The sequence below is a fragment of the Hemitrygon akajei genome, chromosome 8, assembly GCF_048418815.1.
Source record: "Hemitrygon akajei chromosome 8, sHemAka1.3, whole genome shotgun sequence".
Lineage (NCBI taxonomy): Eukaryota > Metazoa > Chordata > Chondrichthyes > Myliobatiformes > Dasyatidae > Hemitrygon > Hemitrygon akajei.
Window position 1 is genome coordinate 161862603 of NC_133131.1, and position 21589 is coordinate 161884191.

At 43.0% G+C, this 21589-nt stretch overlaps 2 protein-coding genes across 13 annotated transcripts in view; one reads left to right on the forward strand and one right to left on the reverse strand.

Annotated features, from left to right (window-relative positions):
- galnt11 (UDP-N-acetyl-alpha-D-galactosamine:polypeptide N-acetylgalactosaminyltransferase 11 (GalNAc-T11)) overlaps positions 1–6324 on the reverse strand; it is a 123809-nt gene extending 117485 nt beyond the window's left edge. Inside the window, exons 1-3 of one of the 6 annotated variants that reach the window (XM_073054941.1) lie at positions 5551–5722; positions 4893–4959; positions 3763–3901 (exon numbers count right to left, since the gene is read on the reverse strand). The gene's annotated coding sequence lies outside the window, so the exon portion shown is untranslated. Of the gene's footprint in view, positions 1–3762; positions 3902–4892; positions 4960–5521; positions 5723–5756; positions 5834–6205 lie in introns of those variants that run through there. The other 5 variants (XM_073054940.1, XM_073054942.1, XM_073054938.1 and 2 more) reach the window with 5 other exon arrangements.
- Positions 5858–21589, forward strand: part of LOC140732378 (THAP domain-containing protein 2-like) — a 35271-nt gene continuing 19539 nt past the window's right edge. For all 7 annotated transcript variants that reach the window (XR_012100060.1, XR_012100061.1, XR_012100059.1 and 4 more), the window contains exon 1: positions 5858–6077. Coding sequence is in view for 1 of the 7 variants with exons in the window: in XM_073054944.1 (XP_072911045.1) it covers positions 6007–6077 (71 nt within the window). In the remaining 6 variants the exon portion in view is untranslated. The remainder of the gene's footprint in view (positions 6078–21589) is intronic.

Consider the following 21589-nt stretch of genomic DNA (forward strand, 5'->3'; position numbering starts at 1 on the left):
TAAAACCCCAGCTGCGTGGCAACAGCTATATGCATGGGAGCTTTTCAGTTACTGCGCTGCTGCACACCTGCACAACTTGGAGGGAACAGTGCCGACCAAGATTCCCATCTAGGCTAGCCTCATTTGCCCACTTTTGGCCCACATTTCTCTAAACCACAGAATGCCAACATTTTTTATGCCATGGACCCTATTAACCGAGGTATCCATGAAGCCCACCCAGGTTGGGAAACCCTGCTCTAAACCCTTCCTAACCATTTACCTGTGTAAGTACCTTTTAAATGTTATTGTACTTGCCTCAACCACTTCCTCTGGCAGGTCATTCCATATACTGACTACTCTTTGGGTGAAAAAGTTGCTCCTCAAGTTGCTACTAAATCTCTCTCCTCTCACCTTAAACCCATGCCCTCGGGCTCTTGATTTCCCAACCCTGAGAAAATGACTGTGTGTATGCACCTTATCTATGCACCAATGAAAAACGTCCCAAGCTGTTCAACCTCTCTCCATAACTCAATCACTCATGTCTGTGCAACATTACTTTAGTTCTTTGAAGTTATACGTGCTGTGGCTAAAAGGAAACCAGTATACGTACTAGCCTTACATTTCCAAAAAACATTTATAAAGGTGGAAAATAGTGTGGGAAGTGTTACGAACGTGCCACAACTCTGAGGGGCCGAAGGGTACAAAGTAGCCCCCTCCTTTTCGAGAATCGCAAGATCGCTATTAATTCGGGCCTGGGGACCCAGGAAATGAGAGACGTTTGGAATGTGTCCTAGCCTCCGCGATACAAAGCCACGGATAACGGCCATTGTCTCTTGGAGACAGAATTATGTACTGAGTACTGTACTATTCATTGAAGCCCTCAGGGAATGACCAAAGTGGGCTGGTTGAGGGATGGCATCATCCCAACCTGATTGACATCTGAGACCCTGTGAGTCAGGATAAAAGAGGGTCTGGGGAACAACCCCTTCAGACGCACCAGGAGAAACGCTAGAAATCCCGTGACAGCGTTTAATAGCGACAGCCGGTGGGGCCCGCGTGCGTCCTTTCCCGTTGCCTGGGATTGGCGGGACTGACCACGGAAGAACGGCTTAGCTAAAAGGAAAAGGACACCCACGACATTTCGAAGGATCGACATCATAAAAAAGGAAAATCTGGCAAGTTCCAAAATCTCTCTCTCTTGACTCCAACCAAAGGCTGCAGCCTGAATGAACTAAAGTGACTTTTATATTTCCATCGGACAATACATTATCCCCTAGACAACGATAGAGCTATTTCTTATTGATTATTATTATACCCGCGCTTTTAGATTTAGTATTGACGACGTATATTATCTGTATGTTTGCATTGATATTATTTTTGTGTATTTTTATCAATAAATACTGTTAAAAATAGGACCATCAGACTTCAACGGACCTCTCGATCTTTGCTGGTAAGTGACCCAGTTACGGGGTACGTAACAGAAATAAGACATTGGCACAGATATACTATTGGCTAGCTACCAGGAAAAAGAGTTGGCATAAATTAGTCTCTAACTAATTGAGAAATGGTAGTTCAAAGATTGATGCTGAGCCTCAACATTTTACTAATTATATAAATGATGTCTGAAGGTACCAATTCTAAGGTTGTTAAAATTATGAACAACATTAAGTTAGAAAGCATGTTATGAAAGAACATAAAAGTGGAAATAGAAAGGTTGTGAGTTTGCAAAGATCTGGTAATTATTGTATGATATGGGAAAATGTGAAATTGTCCATTCTGGCCAGCAAAATAAAGGAAAGCATCACATACAACACGCTGGAGGAACGCAGCAGGTCGGACAGCATCCGTGGAAACGAGCAGTCAACATTTTGGGCCTAGACTGCTCATTTCCACAGATGCTGCCCGACCTGTTGGGTTCCTCCAGCGTGTTGTACATGTTGCTTTGACCACAACATCTGCAGTGTACTTTGTGTACAGGAAAGCATATTGTCTAGAGGCTGAAGGATCTCAGTGACCCAGTGTAAGATTTGCAATAGGCTGACATGCAGGGGTACTATGTAATCCTGAAAATATATATAGTTTAATGCAAAATGAATACAGAACTAAAAAAAACAATGCCTCCATTCAGGAATTGGTAAGAATAAATCCAGAGTCATGCAGTCTTCTCACAGCTACCATCAGGCAGGAGGCACAGAAGCCTGAAGCCCCACCTCATCGGTCCAAGAACCATTCAGCAAACCCTAATCACTGAAGAAGGGTCTCTGCCTGAAACACTGTTTATTCATTTCCAGAGATGCCGCCTGACCTGTTCAGTTCATCCAGCATTTTGTGTGTTACCCTAACCAGTAGTTTAGCAACACTGTGACCACTGTGCACTACATTGGACTTTGCTTTTTTTTGTTCTAATTGAGTTCCCTCCTGTTAAAAATTTCTACTTTATATTTGTCTTTCTTGTAAGTGTTGCTTATTAGATGCTATGGGCCGGTGATGCCATTATGTTTTTCATTGTACTTGTCCATACTGTACATCTGAATCTGATAACACACTCAATTTTGTCTTTGTCTTAGTATGTCGCATTAAACATTGGCCTTCTAATTGCATAAGCAGCTTAGAGGCTTACTGGGCTGACAACAGGAATGGATTGGTTATCTGTTGAGCAAAGGTTGGCAAGTTAGGCTTGCGTTCATGGGAATTTAAAAATGGGTGAAGGGACTTGAATTAAAAACATTCTTAGAGTCCTAACAGAGTGAACATGGATAATGATTCTTCTTGTCAAAGAGTTTAGGAGGAGGAACTACAGTCTAAAAGTAAAAGGGTCACCTATTTTAGCTGAGGACAACTCTCTTTTTGTCCTAGAGGGGTCAAGGTACTTTTGAACTTTCTTCCTTCCAGAATGGTGGAAAAAAAGTCTTTTAATGTTTTATGAATGTTTTAAAGTTAATAGTTGACAGATTCATTATAAGCATGGTAGTGAAAGATTTCTGGCACAGGGATGCAGATTCATGATCTTAGTGAATGGCAGAGCACGTTCATTGAGCCAAGTGAATTTCATGTTCCCAATTAATATGTTTCTATTAAAAAATGTTGCTCTAAATTAAACTAGTACAATTGCAATGCCCCAATGAGTCAGGGAACTGTCATACATTTCTCAGTAAACATCTTGAAATTATTTCTTGTAACTCAGTTAGGTTTAGCTCAAAATAGTCTCCCATGGAAACAATATTCATTTTTGCAAAGTAAAGCAAATGGAGACAGTGGAAATCTCAAAAACAAAGCTGAGTATATTCAGTAGGTCAGGGAGCAGCTGTTGAGAGAGAGAAATTAAAATAACGACTTTTAATCAAAATGTCCGAATTTCCTGATCAAAGATCAACATGAAATGTTAATTTTATATATCCATACAGAAGCTGCCTGACCTATAGATGTATGGTGGAAAGTGCAATGACTGGCTGCATTACAGCCTGGTACAGGAATACCAATGCCTTCGAACGGAAAATCCTACAGAAGTAGTGGATTCGGCTCAGTACATCATGGGTAAAGCCTTCCAAACCATTGAGCACATCTACATGATACGCTGTTGTAGGAAAGCAGAATCCATCAAAGATCCTCAACACCCAGGCCTTGCTATTTTCTTGTTGCTGCCATCAAGTAGAAGGTGCAAGTGCCTCAGGGCTCGCACCACCAGGTTCAAGAACAGTTACTACCCCTCAACCATCAGGCTCTTGAACTAAAGAGGGTAACAACACTCATCTATTGAGATGTTCCCAGAACCAACGATCTCACCTTAAGGACTCTTTATCTTGTTATTTCATGCTCTGATTATTTATTGCTATTTGCATTTGCATAGTTTGTTGTCTTCTATGCGCCTGCTTTTTCATTGCTCCTGCTTACGGTTACTACTCCATAGATTCGCTGAGTGTGCCTACAGAAGAAGAATCACAGGGTTGTATGTGGCAACATGCATCTACTCTGATAATAAATCTTACTTTGAACTATTGAATTTTTCCAGCTATTTTTATTTTTAAGCAATAATTATTTTCTCATTCTTTGATTTTCATGTAGTTTGTCAAATGAGAAGTCTACTGTCCTCAAAAAAAATGTTAATTTTTCTAGTCACAGATTCTCATGAGTCAATCTAAAAGAGATGTGCATGTGCTATACAAATCAACCACGTTCCCTCCCAAAGGAAAAAATTTACATCCTTGTCAGTGTTGCCTCTCACAATAACCCAACAGATTCACTAATTTGCTTAAGACAGATAAGCCACCATTTCTTCTCTACCTCCATTTCACTTGAGAACCCTTTGCTAAAATGACAATCTATGATGAAAAAAAAAACCCCATCTATTAGCATTTCAGACTCAAAGTTTTCAGTATTTGACTTGGATGACTGTTTTAAAAGCCACAGATTAAACCTTTCTACCAACATTAAGTTATTAGTAAATAATGTAGACAGGAAAAAGAGAGAGAATTAAAAAAATTAGGAGTACACCTGTGCCAGATAGAATATTGAATGTGGGGTCTTTCATTTTGGGTTTCAATCAAATAATTAACTTTAAAAAAAGACTATGGATAAGCAAAGGTTTAAGGATCTATACATAGAACCCAAGTGGAAAGTTATAACTGCATTACAAAGACCAAATGAATTTTTGCCTTACCCTCAAGAATACGCCTACAAATCTAAGAGTTAGACGCATTCCTGGAGTACTCTGTTCAATACTGGTAACCATATCAGCAAGGAAGGGACGATCTATGTGATCGTATACACGATCTACATGAGTGTATGTGTGTGTGTACATTGATTAAAGGATATAATAAAATAAATTAATAGCTCAGTTGTACAGAATATGGGACATAGCTTTTGAAAGCTAGAGTTGTCCTGTTAATGGATGGTGTCAGGTAGCATTTCCTTACCCAAATTATAGCGGAAGTGTGTAATTTTTCTGCCACAAAAACAACTAAGGTTGGAATAGTTGTATATCTGAATTAAATTTGTTTAGATTTTGTTAGGAAGGTAAACAATGAAATTAGATAGTTATAAGACAGTTAAAATACAAGGTTGGCAATGACAAAGGGAGGGGAACAAGTCAAAATATAAAACCACAAGCAAACATTTTAGTGCAAAAGTTAAAATTTGGCATAAGTTTAATGATGACTTTATTTTTAAATGTATTTTTTGCCAACAATTGAATTGTGATTGCCTAAAAAGTTTTAAACAAATTTCACTCTTATACTACATTTATGCCTACATCAACTTAAATATTGTTTTAACTTTTAATCCAGCATCAATAAATAACCCTTCCTAGAGAGTCCTGTGACTCAAGGGAGGGTCTACTTTCTGCAAGTTTGCAACAGTATTTTTTAAGCAAATACTATTTGAGAGCATGTCTCGATCGCAACAGAAATAATTTTGAAAGAACTAGCAAACGTTAACAAGGATATATAAACAGGTAACTAAAGATGCAAATACGTAATTCCTTCAAAGTACACATGCAGTGCAAAAAAAACACTAGCCAATGCATTCTGAATCTATAAACACTTGCCATAATTAATATAGCGAATCAAAGGATACGAGATTAGTGCGAGTGAATTGCAACGAGATAATGGATCAGCCATGATGTTATTGAATGGCGGAGCATGTCGGAGAAGCCAAACGGTCCCTTTTAGTGTTCTTCTCCACACATACAGAACCAGCCTTCACCGAGAACGGGACGCAATTTACACTACAACCTCCCCAGCCTCCTGTCTATTTACAGCCAAGGTAAAAACGTCACCCACCTTGCATTGGAATGGCCTTTACCCACTGAGAAGGGAGACGTCTTCCCACGCCGCGCGTTCTGACGTGAACCTCCCCCTTTCCCTCCCCCCGTCGACGGCAAGAGTCTGCTCGCAGATCTGCCATCTTAGTAAAGGAGGTCGGAGAACAGTGGGGGGGGGGCAAAAAGGGCATTTCGGACGCTGTAAAAGCAAACCGTTTTGTGATTGGAATTGGAGGGAAGAGAAAAATTATTTCTCATCCCTCCTGATAATGCCAACCAGTTGCGCGGCCTATGGGTGCACGGCAGTGTACAGGAAGAACACCAACACCAGCTTCCACAGGTAGGAGAGGGCAGGGGGATGGGGGTCGGGCTGGGAGGGAGGAGGTGGTGGGTGGGGAGAAGCGCTTCAGGTGACGGCGGGCGTTGGGGGGCATTAACCATGGGCCTACATTAGTGAGGGAAACCTACCTGCTACCCAGCTGCGTTGAAGTCCCGCCCACTGCCCGGACGCGGCATTTTGTTCTTTTTTAATTATTAATATATATTCTTGTTTTCTTGTCGCCCAATGATGTAGGGGGTGGGGCGGCGGAAGTCCCGGGGCCCGGCGCGTGCCCGCTTCTCGAGCCCGGCGGCTGCCACCATTTCCGCTGCACGGCGGGGACGCGCGGGCTCGACCCCGGCTGTGCCCGTGCCCCTGGTGGGGGCGCGCGGCCTAATGCTGTATGTGAGACATTGCACCTTCAGAATCCTATTTCTCACCCACACGTGTCGCGAATTTTGTTGTTAAGCAGCAGTACATTGCAATCCATGAGAAAAATTACAAATACTAAGTGCATAGTGTAATTGAGGAATAATGACAATTTATACGTAGGGAAGAGAAAATCTGCGGATGCTGGAAATACAAGTAACACACACAATGTTGTAGGGATTCAGCAGGCCAGGCAGCTTCTATGGAAAACAGTACAGGCGACGTTTTAGGCTGAGTCCCTTCAGCAGGACTGGGGGAAAAAAATAACTGGAGTCAGACTAAAAGGGTGGGTGGAGCAACACAAGATGATAGGTGAAACTGGGAGGGGTGAGGAAAAAAGTTGGGAGGCAGACTGGTGAAAGAGACTTGGGGCTGGAGGAGGGAGAATCTAATGGGAGAGGACAGAGGTGGTGGAGGAAAGAAAAAGGGGGAGGAGATGAGGTAAGAGATGGGAATGGGGGTGGGGGGGAGTATTCCAGGAAGTTCAAGAAATCAATGTTCATGCCATCAGGTTGGAGGCAACCCAGATGGAACGTAAGGTGTTGCCTTCTCCAACCTGAATGTGGCTTCATTGCTGGCAGTAGAGGAGGCCATTGACTGACATGTCAGAATGGGAAGTGGAATTAAAATGGGTGGTCACTGGGAAATCCTGCTTTTTCTGGCAGACAGAGCGTAAATGGTCAGCGAAGTGGTCTCCCAATCTGCACTGGGTCTCACCAATATATACAAGAGGTCACACCAGCAGCATCGGATACAATAGATTACCCCAGAAAACTCACAGGTGAAGTGTCACCTCACCTGGAAGGACTGTTTGGGGCCCTGAATGGTAGTGAGGGAGTAGATGTAGGGGCAGGTGTAGCACTTGTTCCACTTGCAAGGATAAGTGCCAAGAGGGAGATCAGTGGGGAGGGATGAATGGACAAGGGAGTCGCATAGGGAGTGATTCCTACGGAAAGCTGAAAGTTGAGGGGGGTGGGAAATAGAAAACCTAGAGCACAGTGCAGGCCCTTTGGCCCACAAAGTTGTGCCGAACATGTCCTGACCTTAGAAATTACTAGGGTTACCCATAGCCCTCTATTTTTCTAAGCTCCATGCACCTATCCAAAAGTCTCTTAAAAGACCCTATCGTATCCGCTTGGTGGTGGGATCCCATTGGAGATGGCGGAATTTACGGATAATTAGGTGCCAGATGTGGAGGCTGGTGGGGTGGTAGGTGAGGGTAAGAGGAATGCTATCCCTGGTGTGGTGGCGGGAGGATAGGGTGAGGGCAGATGTGTGAAGTGGAAGAGATGCAGTTGATGGTAGGGGTAGGGAAACCCCTGTTTTTGAAGGAGGAGGACATCTCCTTCACTCTGGAATGGAAAAACCTCATCCTAAGAGCAGATGCAGCAGAGACGGAGGAATTGAAAGAAGGGGATGGGATTTTTACAAGTAACAGAGTGGAAAGAGCTGTAGTCCAGGTAGCTGTGAGAGTCAGTGGGTTTGAAATAATCATCAGTGGATAAGCTGTCCCAGAGACAGAGAGATCGAGAAAGGGAAGTGAGATGTCAGAAATAGACCAGGTAAATTTGAGGACAGGGTGGAAGTTGGAAGCTAGTTGATGAAATCGACTAGCTCAGCATGGGTGCAGGAAACAGAACAGATGCAGTCATCAATGTAGCATAGAAAAAGTGGGGGAGTGACACCAGTGTAGGCTTGATACATGGACTGTTCCACATAGCCGACAAAAAGACAGGCAAGGCTGGGCCCTATGTGAGTTCCCATATCTACACCTTTTGTTTGACAGAAGTGGGAGGAGCCAAAATAGAAATTATTGACAGTGAGGACAAATTCCGCTAAATAGAGCAGAGTGGTGGTGGAGGGGAACTGGTTGGGTCTGGTGTCCAGAAAGAAACAGAGAGCTTTGAGGCCTTCCTGGTGGGGGATAGAGGTATACAGGGACTGGACATCCATGGTGACAATAAGATGCTCAGGGCCAAAGAATTTGAAATCATTGAAAAGATCAAGAGCAAGTGTTACAGATGTAGGTAGGAAGGGACTGAAGCGAGGTGGATAAAACTGAGTCGATGTGTTCAGATACAAGTTCAGTGGGGCAGGAACAAGCTGAAACAATGGGTCTACCTGGACAGGCAGATCTGTGGATCTTGGCAAATTTATTTATAGAGCATTTTTTCATACAAACAATGTAGTTCATTGTGCTTTACAATGGAATAAAGTGCAAACGTAATAACAAAAGACAAAATGATGTTAGTTAAAAGCAAGGTTAAAGAAATAGGTTTTGAGCTGGCATTTAAAATTGTCAACTGTGTCTGCATCCCTTATAGTTTTAAGTATTGAGTTCCACAGTTTAGGAGTGTAGTTAAAATAAGCTGACCTGCCAGTTTTCTTTTGAGTGAGATTGAGGTAATATTCATGGACCATTCAGAAATCTGATCGCAAAAGGGAAGAAGCTGTAACTAAAACATGGAGTGCAGGTCTTCAGGTTCCTCTACATCCATCCCGACGGTAGCAATGAGAACAGAATATGTCCCAAATGAGACTGACTGAAACTGAGCAATACTGAAGCTGTAACTGGGAAGTATGGGTGTCTTTATTCACAGCAAATCTCCAGGAGAGAGAATCCAGGAAGATTCAAGAGAGTCTCACTCACTTGACTTGATGTTTTGTACTACTACTTCAACACAAAGATAACAATAAACAATTAACTACAGTTCAACTGCCAGAATCACTTACTTTGACATTTTGAAAATAGATAAAATTTACATATTTACAACAGCAGCACATCAAAACCAGCAGAACTCCTTTAAATATTCAATACTGGTGTTGTTCCAAAAGCTTCTGAGTACAAACTGGGGATATCCAAAATATATCCCTTTTGTTATCATGTTGAAAGATGGCTCCATGAATACGTAACTAACCGGAAGGTTGAATGATAAAACAGGCTTGTCCTGAACTGTTCATTATGTGGCAGGGACACTTTTGTCCACTAGCCACAAAATGTCCATTGGAAGTTAAATCGTGTAGTTTTAATTTCCGCAAGACCATAAGACAAGAGCAGAATTAGGCTGTTCAGCCCATCAAGTTTTGCTCCACCATTATATCATGGCTGATTTATTATCCCTCTCAACCCCATTCTCCTGCTTTTTCCCTGTAACATTTGACACCCTTACTAATCAAGAACCCATCAACATCCACTTTAATTATACCTAATAAATTGGCCTTTGTCTGCAGCAATAAATTTCACAGATTCACCACCTTCTGGCTGAAGAAATTCCTTCTCATCTCTGTTCTAAAGAGGCATTCTTCTATTCTGAGACTGTGCCTTCTGGTCCTGGACCCCCTGCTTTAGGAAACATCCTCTCCAGGTCCATTCTATCCAGGTCTTTTAATATTCAGTAGGTTTTGATGAGATCCCCCACCCCCATTCTGCTAAACTCCAGTAAGAACAGGACAGAGCCTTCAAATGCGCTTCGTATGTTAACCCTTATCATTCCAGAGGTAATTCTTGTGAATCTAGACCAATTTCCTGAAGCCTGGCTCTCCTTTCAGTTAGTCCATAATTATGCTTTCCATCACTTTTCACCCTCCAGATAATGATCGCTAACAACATCAACAATTTGGCTCTTGTGTCATATTGTTAGAGCAGGATAGGTTTGATTTATTAATAGTTTCTTTGCCAAAGACAAAGGTTCCTGAATTAATAAATAAAAAGGGAGATTGAAGAGGCAGGGAGATTTTCAGAAAACCTTACAGGGGTAGTGATCAAAACTGCCAAATTGATAAATGGCAAAGATAAAAATAACATAAGACATTAAGAGCAGAGTTAGGCCATTCAGCCCATCAAGTTATCACTGCAAAAATAAGCAATTTACCCAAATGATCCATGTTATTCTCAATGCTCCATGTGCATGCTGTGTATTACCACAGTACTTAATCAAACCTCTGAGTATATCCTGTTCTTTATTTCTTCATGTACTTAATGAACTTTCCCTTGAATCCATTTTTGATATTTATCTAATTATTGAACGATTTCAGATTTTACATTCCACATATACTCTGGGCAAAGTTTTCCCCTAAGTTTTGTTTTAGGTTGTCACTGGATGTCTATAACTTTAAAATGGGTATTTTCCACTAAGTGGGAATATCTGTACCTCTTCCTCTCAAACCTCTTTGTAATGTTAAAGAACTCTATTGATTAGCTCATATTCGTACATGTAAGGAAAAGAGCTCCAGTCTACTCAATCTTTAAAAATGAGGATGGGATTTTAAAATTTAAGAGTTTATGGAACTTGGAACAATGTAGGCTTTTAAAGACTAGATGGGTCAGCGTAAACATCAGAATATGGACCCTTTTGAGGGTCATGGATGTTGTGTCCGAGCTGTCTAGATATGCAAGCAAGGGCAAGACAATGTGGAAAGCAAGCTGTTACCCGTGTAGCAAACTCACACATCTCTAATGAATGTCGGAGACCCATACAGTTTGGCACCACCAGCAACAGAGGAACTGAATTGTCTTTGTTTCTTACATCCTTTATAGATAGATAGATAGATAGATACTTTATTCATCCCCATGGGGAAATTCAACTTTTTTTCCAATGTCCCATACACTTGTTGTAGCAAAACTGATTACATACAATACTTAACTCAGTAAAAAATATGATATGCATCTAAATCACTATCTCAAAAAGCATTAATAATAGCTTTTAAAAAGTTCTTAAGTCCTGGCGGTAGAATTGTAAAGCCTAATGGCATTGGGGAGTATTGACCTCTTCATCCTGTCTGAGGAGCATTGCATCGATAGTAACCTGTCGCTGAAACTGCTTCTCTGTCTCTGGATGGTGCTATGTAGAGGATGTTCAGAGTTATCCATAAATGACCGTAGCCTACTCAGCGCCCTTCGCTCAGCTACCGATGTTAAACTCTCCAGTACTTTGCCCACGACAGAGCCCGCCTTCCTTACCAGCTTATTAAGACGTGAGGCGTCCCTCTTCTTAATGCTTCCTCCCCAACACGCCACCACAAAGAAGAGGGCGCTCTCCACAACTGACCTATAGAACATCTTCAGCATCTCACTACAGACATTGAATGACGCCAACCTTCTTAGGAAGTACAGTCGACTCTGTGCCTTCCTGCACAAGGCATCTGTGTTGGCAGTCCAGTCTAGCTTCTCGTCTAACTGTACTCCCAGATACTTGTAGGTCTTAACCTGCTCCACACATTCTCCATTAATGATCACTGGCTCCATATGAGGCCTAGATCTCCTAAAGTCCACCACCATCTCCTTGGTCTTGGTGATATTGAGACGCAGGTAGTTTGAGTTGCACCATATCACAAAGTCCTGTATCAGTTTCCTATACTCCTCCTCCTGTCCATTCCTGACACACCCCACTATGGCCGTGTCATCAGCGAACTTTTGCACATGGCAGGACTCCGAGTTATATTGGAAGTCTGATGTGTACAGGGTGAACAGGACCGGAGAGAGTACGGTTCCCTGCGGCGCCCCTGTGCTGCTGACCACCGTGTCAGACCTACAGTCTCCCAACCGCACATACTGAGGTCTATCTGTCAAGTAGTCCACTATCCAATCCACCATGTGAGAGTCTACTCCCATCTCCGTTAGTTTGTGCCTTAAGATCTTGGGCTGGATGGTGTTAAAGGCACTAGAGAAGTCAAGGAATGTAATCCTCACAGCACAACTGACCCCATCTAGGTGAGAGAGTGATTTGTGCACTCTTTATATACCCGAGAGTAAAAATTTTTACATTGCATCTCTGTTTAAGTGTGCAATTTTTAATAAATAGTGTGTACAACAGGAAAATGTAACATAGAAATACAGTTGTGTCAGCATGAATTAATCAGTCTGATGGCCCAGTGGAAGAAGCTGTCCTGGAGCCTGTTGGTCCTGGCTGCTTCCTAGATGATAGCAGCTGGAACAGTTTGTGGTTGGAGTGACTTGGGCCCCCAATGATCCTTCAGGCGTTTTTTTTTAAATGCACACCTGTCTTTGTAAATGTCCCGAATAGTGGGAAGTTCACATCTATGGATGTGGTGGGCTGTCTGCACCACTCTCTGCAGGGTCCTGCGATTGAGGGAAGTACAGTTCTAATACCAGGCAGTGATGCAGCCAGTCAGGATGCTCTCAGTTGTGCCCTTATTGCCAGTCAGCATTGAAGTGAAACGTTGTACTGCCTTAGGGACTCCAGCTCCAGATATTTTCCTTGGAATTTACTCCCAAAGATTTCCTCATGAATGGGAATAGCTGCAAGGCAGCAGAGGCTAAAGGTCAGTTTTCCTTCTAGGTGAGATGCGAGCCACAGCTGATGAGCCCCATCAGCCCGAAGCAACTGGTTTTAAGGTACCAATAACCCATCTTTGTCCCTTCTCCTGTCAGTAGAAATGGCTCCATCGAGCTTGGTAGCTAAGCCACATGTGCAGGAGATGCGAGTGACAGCAGCATAGAAACATAGAAAATAGGTGCAGGAGTAGGCCATTCGGCCCTTCGAGCCTGCACCGCCATTCAGTATGATCATGGCTGATCATCCAACTCAGAACCCTGTACCTGCTTTCTCTCCATAACCCCTGATCCCTTTAGCCACGAGGGCCATATCTAACTTCCTCTTAAATATAGCCAATGAACCGACCTCAACAGTTTCCTGTGGCAGAGAATTCCACAGATTCACCACTCTCTGTGTGAAGAAGTTTTTCCTCATCTCGGTCCTAAAAGGCTTCCCCTTTATCCTTAAACTGTGACTCCTCGTTCTGGACTTCCCCAACATCGGAAACAATCTTCCTGCATCTAGCCTATCCAATCCCTTTAGAATTTTATACTTTTCAATAAGATCCCCCCTCAATCTTCTAAATTCCAGTGAGTATAAGCCTAGTCGATCCAGTCTTTCTTCATATGAAAGTCCTGCCATCCCAGGAATCAATCTGGTGAACCTTCTCTGTGCTCCCTCTATGGTAAGAATGTCTTTCCTCAGATTAGGGGACCAAAACTGCACACAATATTCTAGGTGCGGTCTCACCAAGGCCTTGTAGAACCTCCCTGCTCCTGTACTCAAATCCTTTTGCTATGAATGCCAACATACCATTTGCCTTTTCCACCACCTGCTGTACCTGCATGCCCACCTTCAATGACTGGTGTACAATCGGGTCTCATTGCATCTCCCCTTTTCCTAATCGGCCACCGTTCAGATAATAATCTATTTCCCTGTTCTTGCAACCAAAGTGGATAACCTCACATTTATCACATTAAATTGCAACTGCCATGAATTTGCCCACTCACCTAACCTATCCAAGTCACCCTGCATCCTCTTAGCATCGTCCTCACAGCTAACACCGCCGCCCAGCTTCGTGTCATCCGCAAACTTGGAGATGCTGCATTTAATTCCCTCATCTAAATCATTAATATATATTGTAAATAACTGGGGTCCCAGCACTGAGCCTTGCGGTACCCCACTAGTCACTGCCTGCCATTCTGAAAAGATCCCGTTTACTCCCACTCTTTGCTTCCTGTATGCCAACCAATTCTCTATCCACATCAATACCATACCCCCAATACCATGTGCCTTAAGTTTGCACACTAATCTCCTGTGTGGGACCTTGTCAAAAGCCTTTTGAAAATCTAAATATACCACATCCACTGGCTCTCCCCTATCCACTCTACTAGTTACGTCTTCAAAAAATTCTATAAGATTCGTCAGACACGATTTTCCTTTCACAAATCCATGCTGACTTTGTCTGATAATTTCACCTCTTTCCAAATGTGCTGTTATCACATCTTTGATAACCGACTCTAGCATTTTCCCCATCACCAATGTCAGACTAACTGGTCTATAATTCCCCAGTTTCTCTCTCCCTCCTTTTTTAAAAAGTGGGTTTACATTAGCCACCCTCCAATCCTTAGGAACTAATCCAGGATCTAAGGAGTTTTGAAAAATTTTCACTAATGCATCCACTATTTCTTGGGCTACTTCCTTAAGCACTCTGGGATGCAGACCATCTGGCCCTGGGGATTTATCTGCCTTTAATCCCTTCAATTTACCTAACACCATTTCCCTACTAATATGTATTTCCCTCAGTTCCTCCATCTCACTAGACCCTCGGTCCCTTACTATTTCTGGAAGATTATTTATGTCCTCCTTAGTGAAGACAGAACCAAAGTAGTTATTCAATTGGTCTGCCATGTCCTTGTTCCCCATGATCAATTCACCTGTTTCTGACTGTAAAGGACCTACATTTGTCTTGACCAATCTTTTTCTTTTCACGTATCTATAAAAGCTTTTACAGTCAGTTTTTATGTTCCCTGCCAGCTTTCTCTCATAATCTTTTTTCCCTTTCCTAGTTATGCCCTTTGTCCTCCTCTGCTGGTCTCTGAATTTCTCCCAGTCCTCAGGTGTGCCGCTTTTTTTTGCTAATTTATATGTTTCTTCTTTGGACTTGATACTATCCCTAATTTCCCTTATCAGCCACGGGTGCACTACCTTCCCTGGTTTATTCTTTTGCCAAACTGGGATGAACAATTGTTGTAGTTCATCCATGCAATCTTTAAATGCTTGCCATTGCATATCCACCGTCAACCCTTTAAGTATCATTTGCCAGTCTATCTTAGCTAATTCACGTCTCATACCTTCAAAGTTACCCTTCTTTAAGTTAAGAACCTTTGTTTCTTAATTAACTATGTCACTCTCCATCTTAATGAAGAATTCCACCATATTATGGTCACTCTTACCCACTGGGCCTCACACGACAAGATTGCTAACTAACCCTTCCTCATTGCTCAACACCCAGTCTAGAATGGCCTGCTCTCTAGTTGGTTCCTCGACATGTTGGTTCAGAAAACTATCCCGCATACATTCCAAGAAATCCTCTTCCTCAGCACCCTTACCAATTTGGTTCACCCAATCTATATGTAGACTGAAGTCACCCATTACAACTACTGTTCCTTTATTGCATGCATTTCTAATTTCCTGTTTAATGCCATCCCCAACCTCACTACTACTGTTAGGTGGCCTGTACACAACTCCCACCAGTGTTTTCTGCCCCTTAGTGTTATGCAGCTCTACCCATATAGATTCCACAGCCTTCAGGCTAATGTCCTTCCTTTCTATTGAGTTAATCTCCTCTCTAACCAGCAATGCTACCCCAACTCCTTTTCTTTCCTGTCTATCCCTCCTGAATATTGAATATCCCTGGATGTTGAGCTCCCATCCTTGGTCACCCTGGAGCCATGTCTCTGTGATCCCAATTATATCATATTCATTAATAACTAACTGCACATTCAATTCATCCACCTTGTTACGAATTCTCCTCGCATTGACACACAAAGCCTTCAGGCTTGTTTTTACAACACTCTTAGCCCTTATACAATTATGTTGAAAAGTGGCTCTTTTTGCTTTTTGCCCTGGATTTGCCTGCCTGCCACTTTTACTTTTCACCTTACTACTTTTTGCTTCTACCCTCATTTTACACCCCTCTGTCTCTCTGCACGTTCCCATCCCCCTGCCACATTAGTTTAAAGCCTCCTGAACTGCAGTGGCAAACGCTCCCCCTAGGACATTGGTTCCAGTCCAGCCCAGGTGCAGACCATCCTGTTTATACCTGTCCCACCTCCCCTAGAACTGCTTCCAATGCCCCAGAAACTTGAATCCCTCCCCCTTGCACCATTTTTCAAGCCACATATTCAACTGAAATATCCTCCTATTTCTACTCTGACTAGCACATGGCACTGGTAGTAATCCAGAGATTATTACCTTTGTGGTCCTACTTTTTAGTTTATCTCCTAACTCCCTAAATTCACCTTGTAGGATCTCATCCCGTTTTTTAACTATATTGTTGGTACCTATGTGCACCACGACCACTGGCTGTTCACCCTCCCATTCCAGAATGTCCTGCAGCCGCACAGAGACATCCTTGACCCTTGCACCAGGGAGGCAACATACCATCCTGGAGTCTTGTTTGCGGCCTATGGTGGAGGAAGGGAAGCCCCATCCTTTGAAGATGTCAGGATGCTGATAGCCATAGAGGAGTCAAGGGATATGGGGAGAAGGCAGGAATGGGGTACTGATTGTAGATGATCAGCCATGATCACATTGAATGGCGGTGTTGGTTCAAAGGGCCGAATGGCCGACTCCTGCACCTATTGTCTATTGGAGCAGGGATCCATTCACAGACCCAGTACTGTGACGCTGACTTTGTTTGCACCTTGGGATTTGTTACTTGATTAATATCACTGTGTGCACAGTTCAGGCAGAGATCAAAACATCCAGAGAAATCGGGAAACAGGCAGAGTCAATATTCGGATGGACAGAGTACAGATACAAATGCTGGAAATTCACTGGCACAATCTTGCAACAAACAGGTGAAAACACAGGACTGAAATACACTGAGCAGTAAACCGAGAGGCAGATGATAGGTGGAGCACAATGAGACAGGGGTGGCAGCAATACAGGTAATAATGAGAAACAAGTGAGAGATGGAGTAATCAGTGATACAGGGGCTGGAGTAGAGCAGGAATGGGGACAGGAGCACATGGCAATACAAAACCACAGACTGACAGCTGTGGGAAAACACACAAGACAGAGTTCAACTGGAGGTACTGACAGAAGAAGGGGGATGTCCTGGAAAAGAAAGCCTCATACTGGGAGCAGATGCGTTGGAGACAAAGGATCTGAGCTGTTAAGTACCCCGTAACTGGGTGTCTAACCAGCAGAGAAAGAAGAATTCGTTGGAGTCTGGTGGTACTATACTAAAGGTGTTTATTAATAAAAATAAGTAAAACCATTTCAATAATGCAAATATACATATAAAACAAGTTAGCAGTAATAAACCTAAAAGTGTAGGAATAATAATAATAAACAAGCTCTATCGATGTCTAGGGGTAAATAAATTGTGATAGAAAAGTATAAAGTTCAGTTCAGTTCATGAGTGCTGATGTAGTTGTGGTTGTTGTATTGTAATCGTTGGAGAGAAAGAGAGAGAGCGAGCGAGCGAGATGTAACAGCTACAGTCAGGCAAACCTTCCTTTGCTTTCTTAATCCATCGTATCGGTGTGGTAATTCAGTTATGACCTCTCAGTCCTTCTGCTAGACCGTTCTTCTGCGGTGGACTCGTCACTCTGGCATGAGTGGACATACACACAAGTCCCCACTGGCCCTGCTTTAACACCGTGAGCTTTACTGACCGATCTCCTGTACTCCTCAGTACAGCCCTTTTTACTTCCTCATAATCCCTAGACTCATCCATGAACAATGCCGAATACGCTTGCTGAGCCTTCCCCCTTAGTATGCTCTGTACCAGAACAGCCCATTTTCTCTCAGGCCAGTTCTGATTCACAGCCACTTTCTCAAAATGGAGGAAGAACTTATCAACATCCATCTCCTCGAATGGAGGTACCAACTGGATCTCCCGACTAATCTTGAACCCCTCATTTGGGTCTGCCGCCCGGTCTCTTCCCTGCTGTACCTTTAACCTCTCTATTTCCAGCGCATGCTGCCTCTCTTTCTCCCTTTCCTCCATCTGCCTTTCAGCTTTCCTTTCTTCCTCCTCTCTCCTCCATTCAGCTTCCTCTTTTCACCTCACAGCATCCTCTCTTCGCCCTGCAGCTTCTCTCTCTGCTTCCAGCTGCCTCGTCTGAAGTTCATGCTGCCTCTTCTTCTCCTTCTCAACCAACCTTAATTTTTCTATCTCTAACTGAACCGCCCCCTTGGCTGGTTTCCTCTCAGGGAACAGGTCCAATACATCTGGTGTGAACACACCCTTGGATACATAATGCATAACTATTTATCTCTGTATATCCACCTTTCTCATCGACGATTTCACCTCTGGGAGCTCTAATCATTTTGCAACAATCACCAATTCAGCCTTCCTGGCAACCTCTAATGCCCCTGCAGTTGGGTCTTTTAAAAATTTGACAATGTCCATCTCTGTTGGTTTCCTGTCTGTTTAATCTCACAACCAGATCAGATTAGGGACTTTTATCCCGATTCACTGGCCCCCTAATTTGGTAATCAAATCCCGGATGAGCCCCAAATTTGTTACATACCCCGTAACTGGGTGTCCAACCAGCAGAGCAAGAAGAATTCGTTGGAGTCTGGTGGTACTGTACTAAAGGTGTTTATTAATAAAAATAAGCAAAACCATCTCAATGATGCAAATATACATATAAAACAAGTTAGCAGTAATAAACCTAAAAGTGTAGGAATAATAATAATCAATAATAAACAAGCTCTATCGATGTCTAGGGGTAAATAAATTGTCATAGAATATAAAGTTCAGTTCAGTTCATGAGTGCTGATGTAGTTATGGTTGTTGTATTGTAATCGTTGGAGAGAGAGAGAGAGAGAGAGCGAGCGAGCGAGATGTAACAGCTACAGTCAGGCAAACCTTCCTTTGCTTTCTTAATCCGTCGTATCGGTGTGGTCATTCAGTTATGACCTCTCCGTTCTTCTGTGGTGGACTCGTCACTCTGGCATGAGTGGACACACACACGTCCCCACAGGCCCTGCTTTAACACTGTGAGCTTTACTGACCGATCTCCTAGTTCGGTCTCCGAAGCCCCCACCTTTCTTGTGGGTTCCAACACTCAATCAGTGTCCACTGGCGTGTCTAGAGGGTGTCTCTCCAGACCTGTCTTTTTATCCCTACTCACGGGGACTCAGCTATCCATCACTCCTGAATGACTGTGTCCATCAAATAAGGCCACTCCTTCAGTCCACTGAGGAATGTTTATGAGCAAACTATTGTCCTTGCAGCGAAACAATAAATAATTCAAAAAGGAGTCACAATACAGTTAATCAGCAATTTCCCCCTCTCTCTTATCTGTCGCCGATGTTCTTGCTCGTTTTTCCGTCTCTCTTTCTCATGGTCAGCATAGCAACAGTAATAGTTAGTGTTTCTCAGGAGGGGAATGGTTAACTCTGTACCCCATTGTCCATCAGATCTGTTCATCACTCATAACAGAGCAAAGAGAATAGCATTTTTACAGGGAAAGGGTTGGGAGAGATTTAGTCAGGATAGCCATGGGAATCAGTAGTTTTATGAATGATGTCAGTAGACTGTTTGTCTCCTGAGATGGAAACAGAGATCAAGAAAGGAGTGGGGGTGTCAGAAATGGATCAAGGGAAGTTGGAGGCAAAGTTGATGAAGCTGATGAGCTTAGCAAGGGTGCATGAAGCAGCACCGATGCATTGCATAAGAGTTGGAGAGCTTGGAACATGGACTGTTCGATGTAGCCAGTGAAAGGGCAGGCACAGCTGGGGTCTGTGGGAGTAGCCATGGCTAGCCCTTGAGTTTGTAGAAAGTAGAAGGAGCTGAAGAAAAAATTGTTGAGGGTGAGGACCAATTCTTGCAGATGGAGAAGGGTAGTAGTGGAGGGGAACTGGTTGGGTCTTTTGTTGGGAAAGAAACAAAGAGCTTTAAGGCCTTCTTGACAGAGGATAGAAGTTTATAGGGACTGGACATCCATGGTGAAAATGAGGCAGTCAGGGCTAGGAAAGTTGTTGAAGGGATCGAGAGCATGTGAAGTGTCACAGATGTAGGTGGGAAGGGACGGAACCAAGGGGGATAGAATAGAGTCGAGGTTTGTGGGCACGAGCAGGCAGAGACAACAGGCATACCTGGACAGTCATGTTTGTGAATCTTGGGTAGGAGGTAGAAACAGGGTAAGAGAACTGTGAGTTTGGTGGCAGTGAGTGGGAGTCCTTCAGCGTTAATGAGGTTAGTGAAAGTGTCAGAGTCAATCTTCTGATGGTCTGGAGTGGTGATCTTTTCAAGGGGTAAGGAAGAGGAGGTGTCTGAGAGTTGCCGCCTGGCCTCTGCAAAGTAGATGTCAGTTCGCCACACTGCAACAGCAACTCCATTGTCTGCGAGTTTGATGGTAAGGTTGGGATTGGTGTGGGGAGACTGAAGGACAGTGCATTCAGAGGGGGTAAGGTTCGAGGAGGAGAGAGGAGTGTTGAAGTCCAGCCAGCTTCCCAGATTCCCCAGATTACCTGATAAATTCTTGTATTTAAAAAGTTTGTCCAAGTCACTCTTACTTTTCTAATATGCAGAATCCACAAGCTCAGTTTGTGTGATCTCTCCTAATAATATGATCCTTTTAGTCATTCTGGTAAATTTACACTGCAGTTCAGGTAAGGCCACTTTATCTACCCTAAAGTAGTTTGGATGATCTGTCAAGGCTTTGTATACTTCTAGTTAACCTCTACACTCTTGATGCTCCATTCCTTTAAAATATAAAGACCACCATTCCACTGGCTGTTTGATTATTTTCTGCATCACTTCGAACTCCACTGTTGTAATCTTTTACTATTTGTAAGTTATTAAAATCTATCCACGTTATGTACAAAGTTTATGACTGCAATCTTGCCTGCAGTAAAATCTTTGAACCACAACTACTTATGATTTTACCTAGTCAAGTGCTAGAACCTTTTACTTTAAATAGTTAATAGTTCACGGTACCTCAAAAAAATTACAGAAATATCCCCAAGGTGTATAACAACATTTCAATATATTAAATAATCTAGAACAATATGTCATTAGAACAATAAAATATGAATTATCTTACAAAGTAATCTTAGCACATTGTGGTGGTTTAATTCCATTATTAATGTATTAATATGTAAATAAAATATCATTAATATATAATAAGTGGGATCAGGGTGGCATGGTAGTGTAACAGTTAGCACAATGTTTTACAGCGCTAGCTGTAAGAACGGGGTTTGATACCCGCCACTATCTGTAAGGAGTTTATACGTTCTCCCCATGGCTGCATGGGTTTCTCCAAGTGTTCCAGCATCCTCCCACATGCATTTGGGGTTAATAAGTTGCAGCCATGCCATGTTGGTGCCAAAACTGTGGCGATATTTGGGGACTACGCAGCACAATTCCCTCTGCCCCCCAGCACTCCATTCCAGACAGTGATGCAACCAGTCAGTATGCTTTCCATGGTACACGAGAGGTGACCTGATAGAGATGTAGAAGATGATGAGAAGCATTGATTGTGTGGATAGTCAGAGGCTTTTTCCCAGGGCTGAAATGGCTAGCACGAGAGGGCACAGTTCTAAGGTGCTTGGAAGTAGGTACAGAGGAGATGTCAGGGGTAA